Source organism: Xenopus laevis, chromosome 4S (genome assembly GCF_017654675.1).
Source record: "Xenopus laevis strain J_2021 chromosome 4S, Xenopus_laevis_v10.1, whole genome shotgun sequence".
NCBI classification, from domain to species: Eukaryota; Metazoa; Chordata; class Amphibia; order Anura; family Pipidae; genus Xenopus; species Xenopus laevis.
The window spans coordinates 63,947,374-63,963,532 of NC_054378.1; the positions used below are offsets into that span (position 1 = coordinate 63,947,374).

General features: G+C 37.3%; 1 protein-coding gene across 3 annotated transcripts; it reads left to right on the forward strand.

The window, feature by feature from the left end:
• Window positions 1-152: 152 nt before the first annotated feature.
• Window positions 153-14,699, forward strand: depdc1.S (DEP domain containing 1 S homeolog). Of its 3 annotated transcripts, none has more exons than XM_018259762.2 (11): window positions 153-333; window positions 1,463-1,728; window positions 3,659-3,815; window positions 3,974-4,086; window positions 5,367-5,497; window positions 5,631-5,678; window positions 7,570-7,710; window positions 9,111-9,283; window positions 9,902-10,078; window positions 11,018-11,185; window positions 12,496-14,699. In XM_018259762.2, exons 1-11 carry the CDS (start codon window positions 247-249, stop codon window positions 12,676-12,678), a joined length of 1,644 nt encoding a protein of 547 aa, XP_018115251.1. In that variant the 5' UTR covers window positions 153-246; the 3' UTR covers window positions 12,679-14,699.
• Window positions 14,700-16,159: the final 1,460 nt, after the last annotated feature.

A 16,159-nucleotide genomic window follows, 5' to 3' on the forward strand; every position in this document is an offset into this window, starting at 1 on the left:
TCACTGTACTAACAAACCCAGGACACTGACCAACCCTCCCCGGTAAACATCTCTCCACCGGATAGTGTTCCCTTATATAACAGTTTCCTTTCTGCGTCACAACGACAAAGGCTTCTGGTTGGGTTGATAATTCACGTGACAACAACTTTCTACCAACCAGTGAGATGCATACTGCGGCTCGGTTTTCAAACAGATTACAGACGGTTGAGAGGTGTGTGTTCGGGGGACAGGTGGGTCAAGGGTTAAATGGCCGAAGGCGGCTCGCTTCTGTTCGTAGGTGCAGGAATGGACAGCCGTATCATTACGCCAGGGCCGTACCGTGCTGCTAAACTGGTGAGTGCGTCTGTTCTGTCACAGTTGCTTTCCTGTGTTTTTGCTTGCAGCAACAGATGTGTTGGAAGTGATGCTAAGGAGCAAAGACTCTATAGAAACCTCTTGTTATTTCGTCTCACAGCAGAATATGTCACGTTCCAACAATAATGGCCATTGGACCTGTTCAAGCAGTGCAAAATAGGGTTATGTAAGGCAGGCATCTATTACCGTGTGTGTTTTCAACCCCCTTTTTATATGTAATACAAATTCATTTGTTCTGGATGTTTTTATATATGAATTTCTACCCTGAAATAAGCCCTGTTTTCCATTGGCCAAACTTGCTGTAATAAACCAGACTTGGTTGCTAGACTGTCAACTGTAAAGTCATTCTTGAATTTGGAAATATAAGGTGATTTATCCTTCTCAGGAGCCAGTAAATCAGGCTTATGTTACACATGTGTTGTCTATTATTTTGCTTAAAAATAAAGTACACCGTGTCCTGATAATAATCACTTTTATTTCACACTGCCCCCCCCCTTCATTAGTTATTTGAAACAATTGTGGCAGTAGTACTTGGTCCATGCCTCCTTAATTCCCTTTTTTTTATTTATCATATCTCTGCAGATAACATGCGTAGATCCCATTTAGCAAGAATGCACATATATAATTGTAATTCCATTCTACTCCCTGGAAAATGTATTCGTAAATCTTAGGCCATCTTGAGGAAAACAATGTTTGCATTCTAGGAAATACTTAGTTGCCCACAGTGCCTTGTGCCCATAATTTACTATGGAAGTACAAAACAAAGATGACTAGGTTCACCCACTGTTCTCTCTAAACTGTGAAGCGGGGGAAAACCCCTGCGTGTTTAATCCAAGTCTTGTGATGTAACGTTTCGGGGTTGGACCCCCTTCAGCACACAAGACTTGAATTAAACACGCAGGGGTTCGCCCTGCTTCACCTGCTGTCGAGTGTTTGGTGATTCTTTTGTTCTCATGCATATCGGAGAGGTGCCGACCTCTCTTCCAGACATTTGTTTGGGAATGGGCTTATTGGGTTTATTATTGTGGGTTTATTATTTGTATTTACGGTGGGTGAGTTTTGTTTGTTACTTTTGTATTCATGGCTGTGTTTCCTAATTGTCTTCCAGTGGAATGAAGTAACAAAACATTTTCGGGTGGGAATGCCTTTGACAAAACACAGACAACATTTCAAAGCCTATGGAAATTATTTTACAGCTTCTGAAGCAATAGATTTGCTCCATCAATTGCTCAAAACCAATAGCAATTTTGGTTCTGAGGTGACAAGGCAGCAGACCATACAGCTACTGAGAAAGTTCTTAAAAAAGCATGTCATTGAAGATCTAAAAGGAAGATGGGGAACTGAGGATCTGGAGGACAATAACAGCCTTTATAGGTATTTCCATAAAATTTTTAGGGCAGTGACACATGATGATGTATTTGTCACAGCAACAAAACATGCAAAAATGCCTTGCCACAGTATATATTGGGGAATCTCCTCTGGTGAAACACTCGAATTGCACAAAAAACAAAATTGTATATCATTTTGAATTTTTTTTTTTTTTTTTTTTTTTTGGAGGCAATACCATGTCATTAGGATTTTGCAGATGACCTGGTATATTTCGTTGCATTGACAAGACATGCGAAAACACCCAGCCATGGACGATTCAGCGTATCACCTCAAAATAAAAAAAAAAATATAGACGATTTTCTTTTTTGTGCAATTCAAGCATGCATACATACATACAAACATACATACATACATACATACTCCCTGCCATGGAGTATACATGTATACACGGGTACAGTTAATGTAAATGGTGACATTTAAAGAGGCAGTATACCTCTTTGTTCATTGACTAGGTCTTGAGCTGGACATACATTTTGCCTATTTTTAAACTTGACAGTAAAGTCAAATTGTACTTCTGGTTCATAGAAGCATTAAAACAAATCCCCAATCCAACAGCTGGCTTCTCAATGTACTGGTGATTTGTTTTGATTGTACAGGCAGAGGTCAATACAATAATTGGTAAAATACAAAATGATTATATTTTTGATCAAAAAAGATGAAAAAACCCCATCTGAAGCCTCTTCCGATTGCCTATTAAGGGGAAAACTTCCTTCCTGAATCTTTGTCCAAAGCACTAGTTTCAATAACCCTGTATCTTCATGATACTGCCTAATATATCTGCCTGTTAGTGATGTGCGGGTCGAGAATTTCTCGACCCGCACCCGACCCTAACCCGCCTGCTCCCTACCTGCATCGACCCGGGCCCGCTGCTCCCCTTTATTTATAGACCCAAGCCCCGCAGTGATGTCACAAAAGGGACGGGGCAGGCGGAAGTCTATAAATTCTGGCGCCAGAAGCCAGCAGTACTAGGTCGTGGGTGGGGAGAGCAGGAGAAGAGCACGACCCGCGCATTTCGTCCAGGGGCGGCCTGAAACCGTGGTTCCCGTGGGCCTTGGGTCGGCCCGCACATCACTTCTGCCTGTGCATCTTATTTAGAGAGAGGATTCCACAATGTCACAGCTCTGAATATTCGGGTTCATTTGAACTTTTTTCTTTGGTACTTGGAGCCCAGTGCAGTCAACATATATATAAATGTGTGGTAAGGTATGTAGTAGGAGGCGTTTATTTGCAATGTATTGAATGAAATGGGAGTTATAGTTGTGCGGCTTTTGTATACAGCGCGATGGAGCACCGAATCCACTATTTCAGTATTTGGCTGAATAATTTGTAATTTAGGAAAATGGGGGGGGGGGGAGTTCAGAATACAGCAGCTGGAGTTGGAAACATTAAAGAGGATGTAAAGGCAAAAATAAAATACAATTTTTACTTTATTAACTGAAAAAGAAACCTATCATCAATATACTTCAATTAAAAAAATCTGGACAGTTAGTATAAGAAACCTGACTGTATGCAGTGAAATTCCCCCTTCATTTACTTGCTCAAAGTGCTGCAGATATGAATCGCTACATGGTCGCTGGCTGTTCTACAGGTAAATAAACAAAGCTGCTCCATTTCTGGGAAGGTCCCCCCCCTGCAGTTTGAAAGTATAATCCTTAGGGACTGTCAAGTTTCCTATCTGCAGCAGTCGGAACAAGTAAATGAAGGGAGAATTTCACTGCATACAGTCAGGTTTATTATAAAATGGTAGACATTTTTGGAACCTTCTATACGCAAAGTAATGAAACCAGTATAGTTTTAAAGGGGAATGGTACTCCACTTGGTCATTATTTTTGTTTATTCAAAGTACCCCCAGTTTGTGGTCCATGCTTGCAGAATGCAACACAGACAGATGCTTTTTTTTTCTTAAATTTCCCAGATTCCCTTCCACTTCTCCAGTTAAGACCATTCCAAGTCGTCCCCCGTTGTGGAAAAGAAGTAGCATGGAAAATGTATTTAAAGAAAGAGAACACTTATTCAAGATGCCACAGTTCTCTAAGAAAACAACTAGAAGGCGTGCGTCTGTGGATTCTAAGGTGGCTAGTTTTACATTTTGTTTCAGTGGTGGTGTGGTCCCCAAAAAAAATCAACTTTAAATGACAACCGAGCTAATGTTTAAAATGATTGATCCAACCCAACATAAGCATGTTCAGAGTCTGTTCTTTAGCAGTTAACTGATTTATTTATTTTGCAGAATGAGCAGGAAAACAAGGACCTGATGGAAGAGCAAGAGAATGATGATGACTTTCCTAAGCAGCTTCGTAGCAAGGATATTGAAGACATATGGGGAAACATAACCTTGATACAGTAAGACTCTTATAACTTGTCCTGACAGACTGGGGAAGGTATTCAAGACTGAAGTGGAATATTAAATCTGTACATTGCTGGGTTAGACAAATGAGAAAATTGGTTTGTCTTCATATAGTTTTAATTTTACCTATGACCTAACACGTGAAGCCTGAGCTCATAGCATACTATATGTTTTCTAAATGTATCTATGTATATCAGTGCGAGCTATTATATTGCTTGGTAGTAAAACCAGGTTGAAACCTTCTCTTAGTAATGGACATTGTACCTCAGAAACCAATTCATTCTGGATCTGAATTGATTAACATTTGTAACCATGTTTTTTAGCATTTTGATGGTTCTCTAACCAAAGGATTGCAGTTACTCTTATTTCTCTTGTTATAACCAACATAAACCCAGGCCCCTTGCCCATTCACACATACATTTTGCTTCTACTGTATATTTTTCTAGCTCTCCTCTTCTACTTTTTTATGTGGTCTTATTCTCAATTATCTTCCTATGTTTTCCCTGCTATAACCCAGAAAAGAGACTAGAGACTTAACGCAAATCATCTTCCTTTATGTACATCCTTTTGCATAAATTAAATTCAAATACTTTATGGCTTGGTTTATATAAAGGATATCAAGACTTCTCTGGCACCACTCAATTTTCTTCAACCCCATAATTCCATAGCATTTAAAGCTGTAATGGGCAAACAAGTGCTTTTATGATCTCTGCTGTCTTCCACCAAAGAGCAGCAAGAGCCTGTGTTCATTTTAGCCTTATGGCTCATTTACCATGGTAAGCTGTTAAAGGAATGACAATATAATGTAGTGTTGCTCTGCACTGGTAAAACTGGTGTGTTTGCCTCAGAAACACAACTAGAGTTTATATAAACAGGCTGCTGTGTAGCCATGGGGGCAACCATTCAAGCAGAGGATACCCAATCGATAATAGAAAAGTTATGAAGCATTCTATTGTATACTACGGAGCTTATCGTTTATGTATCCTATGCCTTTTCACCTTTTTCCAGCTTGAATGGCTACCCCATGGCTACACAACAGTTTGTAGTATTTCTGAAGCAAACGCAATAGTTTTACCCAGTGCAGTGCCTACATCTAGATTTTTATTATTTAAAAAACTGTTCCTTGCAGTTGTGTGTAAATTGTGCACTTTGTGCTCCAGCACTTGTCCCATCCTATAGGTAAAGGAGTTCCCGTACTGTTTAGTAAAAATGACTGCCTTCCTTGATTCTAATGTACCTACTGTTAATTAACCACTATATATCTATCTTTCTTCAGCCTTCAGAAAATACTAGGTTTGCCATCCTTGGAAGAAGTTTTAAATCCTTCCCAGATAAAGCCTAATTATATAAGGTATAATATGACACATACCAGTAAGCATGGAGTTGTTGTCCTTCAATGCAAAACGGGTAAGAAAATATTTTTTTTTTTGAAGTTACAGACTTTTACTACCCACAGTTTTAAACTATTTTAATGCTCAATCTGGAGGAGTGTATGTATGATTTTACTTTATTTTTTTTCTTCTCCCCTTACTTTCTACAGATGACCTTCCTCATTGGGTCCTGTCTGCTATGAAATGCCTTGCCAATTGTGAGTTTCACAAAATGTGCCTTTTTTGCAAAAAAATCTAATCGGTCCATATAGATTTATATGGGGTTAAATGCCCTAAAATAGCCCCTGTTTTTGTTTGTGTGCCACATAGTTGTCCCCATGGGAAGCAACTGACTGTAAGCTACACAGCCCAGGGTTCGGATACTTTTTTTTTTTTGTACCCCCATGTGAAAGGTGCTAAGTTTGCCCAAATGCAGTGACCGATAGCAGCCGAAAAGATGTTTGCTTTTAAACAGGTGAGCAGTAAATGTTACCTGTTGATTGGTTGCTTTAGGTGTTTAGTACAAAGTATGTTAGGTATGCACATTCAAAAAAATATTTTTATCAGACACGGGTGGTTTTACAAAAATTCTTTATCTTTATTTAGAGTTAATGTGGCAATTACAACAATGTTATTTCAGAAAAACATCAATATACAGCATTTTATATAGCATTTAAGCAAATATACATACAACCCAATTCTATATACAGAGTAGAAAAAGGCAACAAGGAGCGGATACACCTGCCAAAAAATTAGAAGGGCCCCAATGTTTCAGCACAATGGCCTTTGGAATAGGGGATTCTGGGATTCTATTTGGTTACTCTTTGTAGGGGTAATCTTAAGTCTTTTACACCTCTTATATTATATTTGCTAAAGTATTTTTCTCTAAATTGTGTGCCCTCCATTGATCTGTACTATAGGTGTTTAGACCATTAGTAAAACTTATATAGAAAAGAAAAATAATTGACCTATTGCTTTGCACCTTCCCATCCCTCTTAGTCCAAAAACAGTCATATGTCTACCCCACAACATGTGTTAAAACATAACTTTTAATAAATATCATTAAGAAAGAGAAAGAAGTCCAGATTAACACCATTAAAAATATGTTGGGTACAGGGAGGCAAGAAGCCACAGGATAGTAGGTTTAAAACAAATCTCTGCGTCAATATATATGCCGAACAATCCCACAAAATAATATGGTGGCGTTTTGTTGTGTACTGGTATCAGCCTTATATACATAGACAATGGTAATCCACCATGCATATCATTTTATACATTTAATTTGATATTACCGCAGCATATAATGTCTAAAATAGTAATATCATAGCAGACTGCTGCGTTTAGACCGAAAGAGGCACTATCTAGGTGCGACTCTTAGATTTATTGCGGCAGTAACAGAAGTAGGTTCTGTTTCCCAACCATTCCAAACCAACCCCTTCACCCACAGTATAGACCCTCCCAGGTACTGAAAGAGGTAATAAGTGAGTGCAGCTCTAAGCTTGCTGTGGCAATGAACTTATGATTCCATTTACCCACTGTTGCCAAGCCAACCCCTTCTCCCGCAGTGAACACCCTCCCGGTCGTTAAATAGGAGCAAAAAATGTACTCTGTGGTAAAAACATTAATTGTGTTGTAGGATGTTGTGGGGTAGACATATGACTTTTTGGACTAAGAGGGATGGGAAGGTGCAAAGCAATTGTCAATTCCTTTTCTTTTCTATATTGTTTTAATTATTTGACCTTGCACACCGTCGGTTGTTTTCCTTTTGATGGGAGGTGCTCCCCAATACTCCCCAAAGTTTGGCTTTTAAATACACTAACTCAGATGATCTATAGGATCCGTGATACATACACTGTCGTTTGGTTTATTTTTTTTTTTTTCTTGGTTTAAATTTCTGAAATCTGTGAAATTTTTCTTATCCTAAAATGCCATCTATTGATAGTTTTAATAATCCACCAGCCTGGTGGTTTAAACTTCTGAAAAGACCATGGGCTGATGTGAACAGTATTATTAATTGTTTTTGTAATGGATAAAACAGATTATTATTATTATTATTGCAATGCAGTGCAAAATTCTGATTTTTTTTTTTTTTTTTCTATGCTTTTGTAGGGCCTAAGAATAATGATACGAGTCAGTCAACATATATTGGCTTCGAACGGGATGTTTTTAGGACAGTTGCTGACTATTTCCTAAATCTTCCAGAGCCTCTGCTCACATTTGATTTTTATGAGCTTTTTGTAAATATCTTGGGTATGTATCTGTCTTTAAGTTTTATTGTAATTGAGAATGCACATGCATGCTTACTTGCAACATATAAGGCACTGCTGCAGTTTTACTAAATGCTAACTAACCATTATATATTTGCTTATTTTTTAAATCTCTATTTCATTTCCTGATAGTTGTTTGTGGCTACATAACGGTTCCCAACAGTCATAATGGAAAGCATAGATTTCATAATAAAACACTTGATCCAGCACCATCAAAAAAAAAGGCACTTAAGCAATGAACCCTTTTTCAAGTCAACAGCATGCCTTCTTTTAAGTTTGGTACGGAAGGTTTCCAATGAAGAAGCAGAAGATGTGGAACATAATTTTGTGGAGATTGCCAGAGACAACAAAGACGATATCGCCCAAGATGTGGTTGCTAAAAAGAATCCTTTGTACGGTCCCTTCAGGAGGGGAATTATTGGGGGAAGTTGTCAAAATCTTACCACTTCCAGGAGATAAACTGATGTGACCCACAAAGTAAGGGTACATTGCTGCTCCCTTGAAGGAATTGCTGACAGTGTGTACATGGACAACAGCGACTGTCGGATCAAAATTTTGCAACCTACCTCACAAAGACTAGAGTGCGGTGAAAGAGTGGCCAGTAACATTTGGATAGAAAGCTGAATATGTGATTGGCCTTAATTCTCATGATAATAAACTGCACTATAGGTCTAGTGATGGGGGATTACTCTCAGAACAGTGAAAAACTGTACTATGGACAATGTACCTGCAGTTCTGGATATCCCTGTAACATAGAGATTGTCAGAGCACCATGGAACTCTCAAATTCTTCTTTTCCTTCAACTTCTTCTTTGCTTCCACATACTACTTCCCCCAACAGCACTGGCTCAGAAAGTAAGGTTAATGCTGTTCCTTGCATGTCTAAATGTAACCTTGCACTCCACTTATTTCCTGCATGCTATGCAATAAACACATGCTGCTTATGTCTGTCACATGTGCATTTGTTTAACTTGTTCATCGTGTTTACTTGTGCCTGAAAATTGTGTGTGGTAGACTTACAGCAGTGTAGTTCTGCTTCTCTCAGTTTAGATTGCAATTGAAATGTACACGATTATTTAAGTTTTCTTCGGTCATCATGGTGCTGCCTGCTCTTCCTTCATCCCCATTTGATTTATTAATTACAAGCAAACTGAATACTTGCTAATTGATTCAGTCGAAATAACATCTTGGTCCTACACATTTGGGCCATGTGGGTGACAACTCGGAGCAGCTTTTAGTCTAATCTTAATCTTTTGGCATTTGTTCTCAGACTCTCTCTCTTTACTGTAATTTGACAAAATCATCTGTTTTGCCACCTTTTCCTATTTGCAAATTCTACTAGCAATAGCTGTCTGGTACATCAACATTCAATGATGCCTTCCAGGTTTGTTGCAGCCACACTTGGAGAGAGTTGCAATTGAGGCTCTGCAACTTTGCTGTCTGCTACTTCCCCCTGCAAACAGACGAAAGCTCCAGCTGTTAATGCGCATGATCTCTCGCATGAGTCAGAATGTGGATATGCCGCGGCTTCACAATGCCATGGGAAATAGATCCTTGGTAACTCTTTTTTTCTGTGTAAATTGAAATGTACATTGATATGAGCCATCATGGCTATTATCCATCAAGGTGGATCTTTTATCATTTTATATTTATTTATATATATATATATATATATATATATATATATATATATATATATATATATATATATATATATATATATATATATTTCGAATAAGAAACGGCACTCGCCATAAATGCTCAATATTTTGTATTAAATAGTAAAACAGTTACATCACCATATATGTGCACATACGTAACAGCGACGTTTCGAGCCGAAAAGGCTCTTTCTCAAGCCATGTGAAACAATGGTGTAAAAATATATATCGCATTCACAGGTCTTTGGTGAGGTGTGAGTTATTGGTTCAATGAACTTATACTTTTTGGTTCATCACCAAAGACCTGTGAGTGTGCTGTAATATGATGTTTTAAAATCTACAGACACTCCTCCTGCACCCAGGCATACTTACTCCCCCCTCCCCCCGAACTTGTTGTTCCTCTGGCCTTGCTTGCTGATTGTGTAGGAATTTTCCTACCCAGTTGTGATGCCTGTAGTGCTAGTAACAAGCCTAAACATTTTCCTTGTGTGGGGCACTACACAATTGTGTTTTATAGCTGATTCAAACATTTTCCCGATGTGTCTTGTGCTGTGCTGAAGAAGTGGATCTGGATGAATTGCTTGCTTCAAGACTGGTTTCCTTCCTCATGGATCATCCCCAAGATATCCTACAAGTGCCTTGCTATTTGCAAACTGCTGTCCAGAATCATATACAATACCTTCAAAGACCCCATGTATGCTAAAGCTTTTAAGCTGTATTTTTCTTTTGTTTGTTTGCTTTGGCTTAAGTATTTGTGATATTTATTCAGGATGTACCTTGTAACTGACTTCTTTGGGTATCTGGTTTTGCACTGACTCATTTCCCATATCAAATAAAATATAATAGTAGCATAGCTGTGGCACTTGTGCAGAGTTTTCGTCTCATGTACTGGTTATAAGGATAATTATTTGTGGCAATATAATGATCCATAATTGTCACGCTTTGTTCAGGTATAGATCCCCAAGTAAGACATTTGCCCTGCACAGTTTGTAAATTCTATAGTACTGGCTTTACGAATAATCCAAGAAATGCTGCGTGGCCTATATCAAACAGCCCCTAGGGGCAAGAGGTTAAAGGGGAAACCATGCTAAAATGTTCCTAGAAGCACATCTGCAATTTGCTTTTAATTTTTATAAATGAGTTGATTTTAAGAACAAGGCTTTAAATGCTTATCTTTAATGTTGGCAACAAGCTCTGGTACTATGATGAGAAGTTGAGCATCTTATGGTTTATTAGGCATTTCTTTGCTGTACAGAAACCTGGTGCAAAATGAATTGTAACTACTGAAATTACAGCTTGGGCACTAGCAAATTTAAAGCATAGGACTGCTCAACTTGAGCATTGGTGTTAACTGTTACAACTCTACAGATTTTTATGATCTCCATGTACCTTCCAGGCCATCAGGTGCTAAATAGTGGATGGCAACTTACCCTAAGGGCAGTGTAGCAGATGTGCCCATTAGCTGGACCTGGTAGACACATACAGGAAGAGATCTGCACAGAGCAATGGGTACAGCAACCCTATGCATATTAAATTATAATTTATGCTAAAAGTTGTCTTTTGCTAGAATGTTAAAAGTTGTTTTAGTAAACTAAATACAAGTGCTAACGATGACTTTTTTTTATGTTTACAGGTGAAGCAAGGAACTGTGCCAGCCTATTATTTTTGTAAGCAGATAAGCACCCAAGAGTTTGAAGAGCAGAAATTGGCCACCTCTCAAGCTGCTATAATCGAACTTTTAGAAAACATTGTAAGAGACAAAACTTTATCAATAAAGGACAAGAAAAAGAAGCTAAAGCAGGTGAGACTTGTGTGTTTCCAGCTGCATTTTGAAAGCTTTTCCATTTAACTTCTAGAGGCCCATTTATCAAAGGTCGAATTTCGAATTCATGTGAATTTTTTTATACTTACAATTCGCCTGGGAGGTATTTAAGAAAAATATTCAAATGGCTAATATTTGAACAAATGGTTCCTACCTGAAAATTCTAATATTCGATTTGTACAATTTTTTTCTCCCGAAAAAAAAACTTGAATGTCAGGAAGGCTAGTAGCATCTCCAAATGACTCGACTAACATCTGCCATTGACTCGCACATGAACTTGACAGGTTTTAGGTGGCGAATATCAGAATATGGACTGTTTCCATGGTCGAGGTGTGATAAATCTCACATTCAAATTTACATTCGAATAGTGGGATTAAAATTTGAATGTGTGAATTTTTAAACTCGAAAATTCAAATTGACTATTCGACCCTTTATAAATCTGCCCTAAGTCCCCTCATTTTTAGTATCTAATTGATGGCACTGCCGAATTGTATGAGACTAAATCAGCGCAACTGCCTTTTATCATATTGCAATTTTCTATGTTTTGTTGCCAGTTTTCCTCTAATCTTTTTCAAAAGCGCAAACTGTCCTATCTGTGCATATGACTAAGGGTTAAGACAAAAAAATTTAACTTTGTAGATTCTCCATCCCATTATTTTTATCAATAACTTGGCAAAAAATGTGCTACATGCATCCTTTTAACAAAGTAGCATATAGCATTTCCTCTACACTACACAGTTGACTATAAAAGGCTTTTTTTAGTTACCACCCTACAGACTCTGCTCTAGTGCTAATCCTTTTATAAAGATCCTTGTACCCTTCCTAATTACTGTAGTTGCTGAGGAGAGGGCTCTTATTCTCTACAAAGGAAAAACTAATCCAATGTAATGTTTAAAGATTAGCATGAACCCTCTTGTAAATGTATACCATTACACATGTTTATACTTGCAATATGGGTTAACATAGTAAATACAAAATCCAAGCCCTATCGAGAGAGGCAGTAGCTGTGAAATGTGGTTTTTATTTTACCTTTACATTTTGGTGAGCATTAAATTCATTCACATAATTTTTTTTTCTCTTCAACATTATCTCTCTACCTTCTTATAGGTGTCAGTATACAAACATCTGAATAATATGCAGTCTCTTTGTTGAGTGATGTAAAGACATATATTTTTTTACTATTCTGTAGCAGTAGGATAAACTGTCAAAGTTCTCCAAAATAAAATAAATCTAATGTGGCAGCATGTCTATACAATGTGTCACCAAATTTATTTATTTTTTTAATACAGTTTAGGTTAAAGAATGCTCTTCATTTGTTGTGTCTGTTTCAGTTTAAGAAACAATACCCAGACATCTACCAAAGCCGCTTTCCAACCAGAGAAAGTGAAGCCAAATTGTTTGGAGATAAACCTACAATCAAACAACCAATGTTGATGCTGAAGAAGCCAAAATTTAAATTCCTACGCCATTAATAAGAGAATACACATAGTTTGAAAATTGTATGTGCAAGTTCTGTACCTTTTCTGTACTATGATCTGTATCTCTGTCCCTGTGTGGTTGTCGGAGTGCTTATTTGTACTGTTAAACTTCCTCTATTGCAAATCATGGGTATGTATCAGTTGCTGCTTGTTAATTCCTGCCTATATTATTTAAATATGACTGCCTAGTGCATTGAAACAGGAGTTGTGTGCTAATAATGTCAATTCCCACTAAGGCATTAGTATTAGACCCAGCACATATGCATATATCTTAAGGGTTTCTGTCCTGGGAAAATGTGGGGCATAATGCTTCATTGCAATCTCTTCTTCAAAACAGTTTTTTTATTTTTATGTATTAATTTTGAAACCTGACGTGGGGTACAAGTTGGAGTGTAATCACCCCCCACCCAGCCTATACACAGAACAATGCGTAGGTAACCAAATCACCACATTTCTAAAAATACTCCCATGCCCCACCTAGTGGTAAATAAAAACTCTGTTGCAGTCTATAGTATAACACCCAAACCTGACCACAGTTAAGCAGGCTAAAATAGTTAAAAAGTTGAACTTGATGAATGTGTGTCTTTTACCAACCTAACTTACTATGTTACAATTCCTCCAGTTAAAATTGAGTAGGAAAAACAATCGCTTATCTGAAAGCAGTTCCATTGTGAAGTGCTGGCTCTTTCTAAAAGTACAGGATCAGGCACCATGACTTGTCCCTGGATTAAAAAAAAAAAAATATATATATATATATATATATATATATATATATATATATATATATATATATATATATATATATTTATTTATTGGTTCTAGAATAACTTCTTAAACGGCAAAATGAATTATTTGCAATGTTCACAGTGTAATTTAGTTATAAATTATGGTGTGGTAAAATTTCACCATAAAATCATCACAGAATCACTTTAAGCTCTTTTACAATAACACCAGCGTAGAATGGATATTGCAAGATGATGATTGAGCAAATATGGTGTTCAATCCTCTAAGATAAATTGATTTGGTAGGGCTCATTGACATTGAAAAGTATGGTCTTTTACATATTTGTTTGGGGGAATAGTTTTCCTTTTAAGATGAAAAAAAAATAAGAGGACGGTACAGGTTTTCTTCGAAGAGTGACCATGTTGTCCCTACTGATTTCAATTGAAATCTGTATATTAAGGTTTGCTATGCATTACAACCAATCCCATACAGTGCATAATGCAGAGAGCATAATATACCTTTAAAAAAAAAACAACTTTTCATGGTTCATTCTTTGTAGTAGATCAATGAAGAACTTTGGGTTACCAGTCTCCAAGATTCTGAATTCTATGTGCTATACAGGTCAGCTAGGTATTAGCCTGTTCTGTGTGGAAGTGCACCAAAGAATATCTCTGAAGGCCAGAAAATTGATTGTGAAGCCTTTAGTTTATGAGAGAAAAAGCCTGCTCTCCTAATCGCATGTATTGGAGATGATACAATGTGAAACTTGTCTGATTGTTCCAAAGCACAGCAGAACCTCCATGCTCCATACCACAGCTGAAATCTGGGTAAAAAAAATGATCCCTGTAATTCTTGTTTTTTCTCTTATTTTAGAACTTTCTCCTTTTCTGTACCACATAATAAAGGAAACCTGATTCTGCTCAAAATAGTTTGTCAAAGATGGAAAAAATTAGAACAAGTTTTTTGCTCCTCTGTAAATATTTTGTTTGCTGTGATTTGCACATTTTGTTTGTAACCTGTTCAGCGCCTAAATGTTTAAAACTGACATTCATTAAGACTGTAAGGTCTCTTATAGTGAGCAATTTTACTTGCAATTTTGTCTCTTACAGTGATTGCAGTACTTTGCACTCCATTTGTAAATGTTTCCTGTCCTATTTATATATATTTTTACCACATTTTATTTTTGTATTCAAGAAATTTGTAACCGTTTTTTTTTTCCAGATATGCATGCTACTAGTCAGAAGCTATATTTTTCGAATAAGTATGAAGACAAATAAAAAAAAATAATCTTTGTCAAGTGTCTGTCAAGATCATTTTGCCAGTCTGTTAAACACAGCAACTTGTTTTAGTGTAGCTTAAGCCCTACAAATTACCCCCACTTCAAGGGGGAAGTCTTGCAGCTTTATCATATATCACAAATACACACTCCCAATAGTTAAAAGTAAACAATATTTATTAGGATATGATAGACCAATTCCAGCGCTGGGCCAAGCTGCTCAGGTGCCCTTAGCAACTCTTGCCCCCTCCCACGTGCAAGCACAAATAAGCATACATGTGCACTTATTACAGACCATACATGGAGTTTTTCAACTTGCCGGCAGTGTAGGGACAAGGACCCAGGCTATTGGTAGGCTATAAGGTATGCGCCTAGCACCAAACAAACTATACTTCTTAGGTCACATGAGCCAATTACAAGACAGAGTTCTGTCTTTTGCTTCAACACTTCTTCCTGTTACAGTAAGAGTTGCAGTATTTCTGGTCAGGTGATCTCTGAGGCAGCACACAGACCATCACGAAATGGTGGGTCAAGGCAAGAGATGTAAAAGGGCAAGATTTACTTAAATATATATTCTAGTTTGGTAAGATTATTTAATATGCCACTTAATATGATATAAACTGTTGCTTAAGTATTCATTTTGAAGGTATAACTTTCCTTTAAGTTTTAGAATTGGTCTTCATTGTTTATTTTTTTTCATTATTTTCCGCCGCCTTCTGACTCTTGCTAGCTTTCAAATGGAGGTCACTTACAAATGCTCTGTAAGGCTGCAAAATGTACTATTGCTACTTTTTTATCACTCATTTTTCTACTCAGGCCTCTCTTATTCATATTCCAGTATCGTATTCAAATCAGTGCATGGTTGCTAGGGTAATTTGGACCCTATAAACCAGATTGCTGAAATTGCAAATGGAGGAACAGCTGAATAAAAAGCTACATAACTCCAAAACCACAAAAATGAAAGCCAAATGTAAATTGAAGGGGTTGTTCAGCTTTAAATTAACTTGCTAGGGTCCAAATTACCCTAGCAACCATGCATTGATTTGAATAAGAGACTGGAATATGGCTAGGAGAAGCCTGAATAGAAAGATAAATAATCAGAAGGAGCAATAACAATACATTTGTCTTCTTACTGAGCATTTGTTTATTAGATGGGGTCAGTCACCCCCATTTCAAAGCTGGAAAGAGTCAGAATAATTCTGCAAATAATTAAAAAGTTGCTTAGAATTTGCCAAGCTATAGCATACTAAAAGTTAATACAAAGGGGAACCCCCCCCCCCTTTAAGGCTTGTAAATCTGGAGCATAAAGATCCATAATAGGAGGTTATGTTAGAAAATGAGGGGCCAGAAGTCGTATGGGTGGAGTTCTTCACCAATTGTAAAGAATCCAGCAAATTAATTGTAGGAGTATGCTATAGACCCCCTAATGTAAGTGAGGAGGAAGAGACAAAGCTCCTAATGCAAATAGAAAAGGCT

Excerpts from the sequence above, each read along its gene's own strand:
- depdc1.S (XM_018259762.2), top strand. The coding sequence starts at position 247 with ATGGCCGAAGGCGGCTCGCTTCTGTTCGTAGGTGCAGGAATGGACAGC. Across the intron at positions 3,816-3,973 it reads GTGCGTCTGTGGATTCTAAG|AATGAGCAGGAAAACAAGGA; the intron begins GTGGCTAGTTTT and ends TTTATTTTGCAG. Across the intron at positions 9,284-9,901 it reads CCATGGGAAATAGATCCTTG|CTGATTCAAACATTTTCCCG; the intron begins GTAACTCTTTTT and ends TGTGTTTTATAG.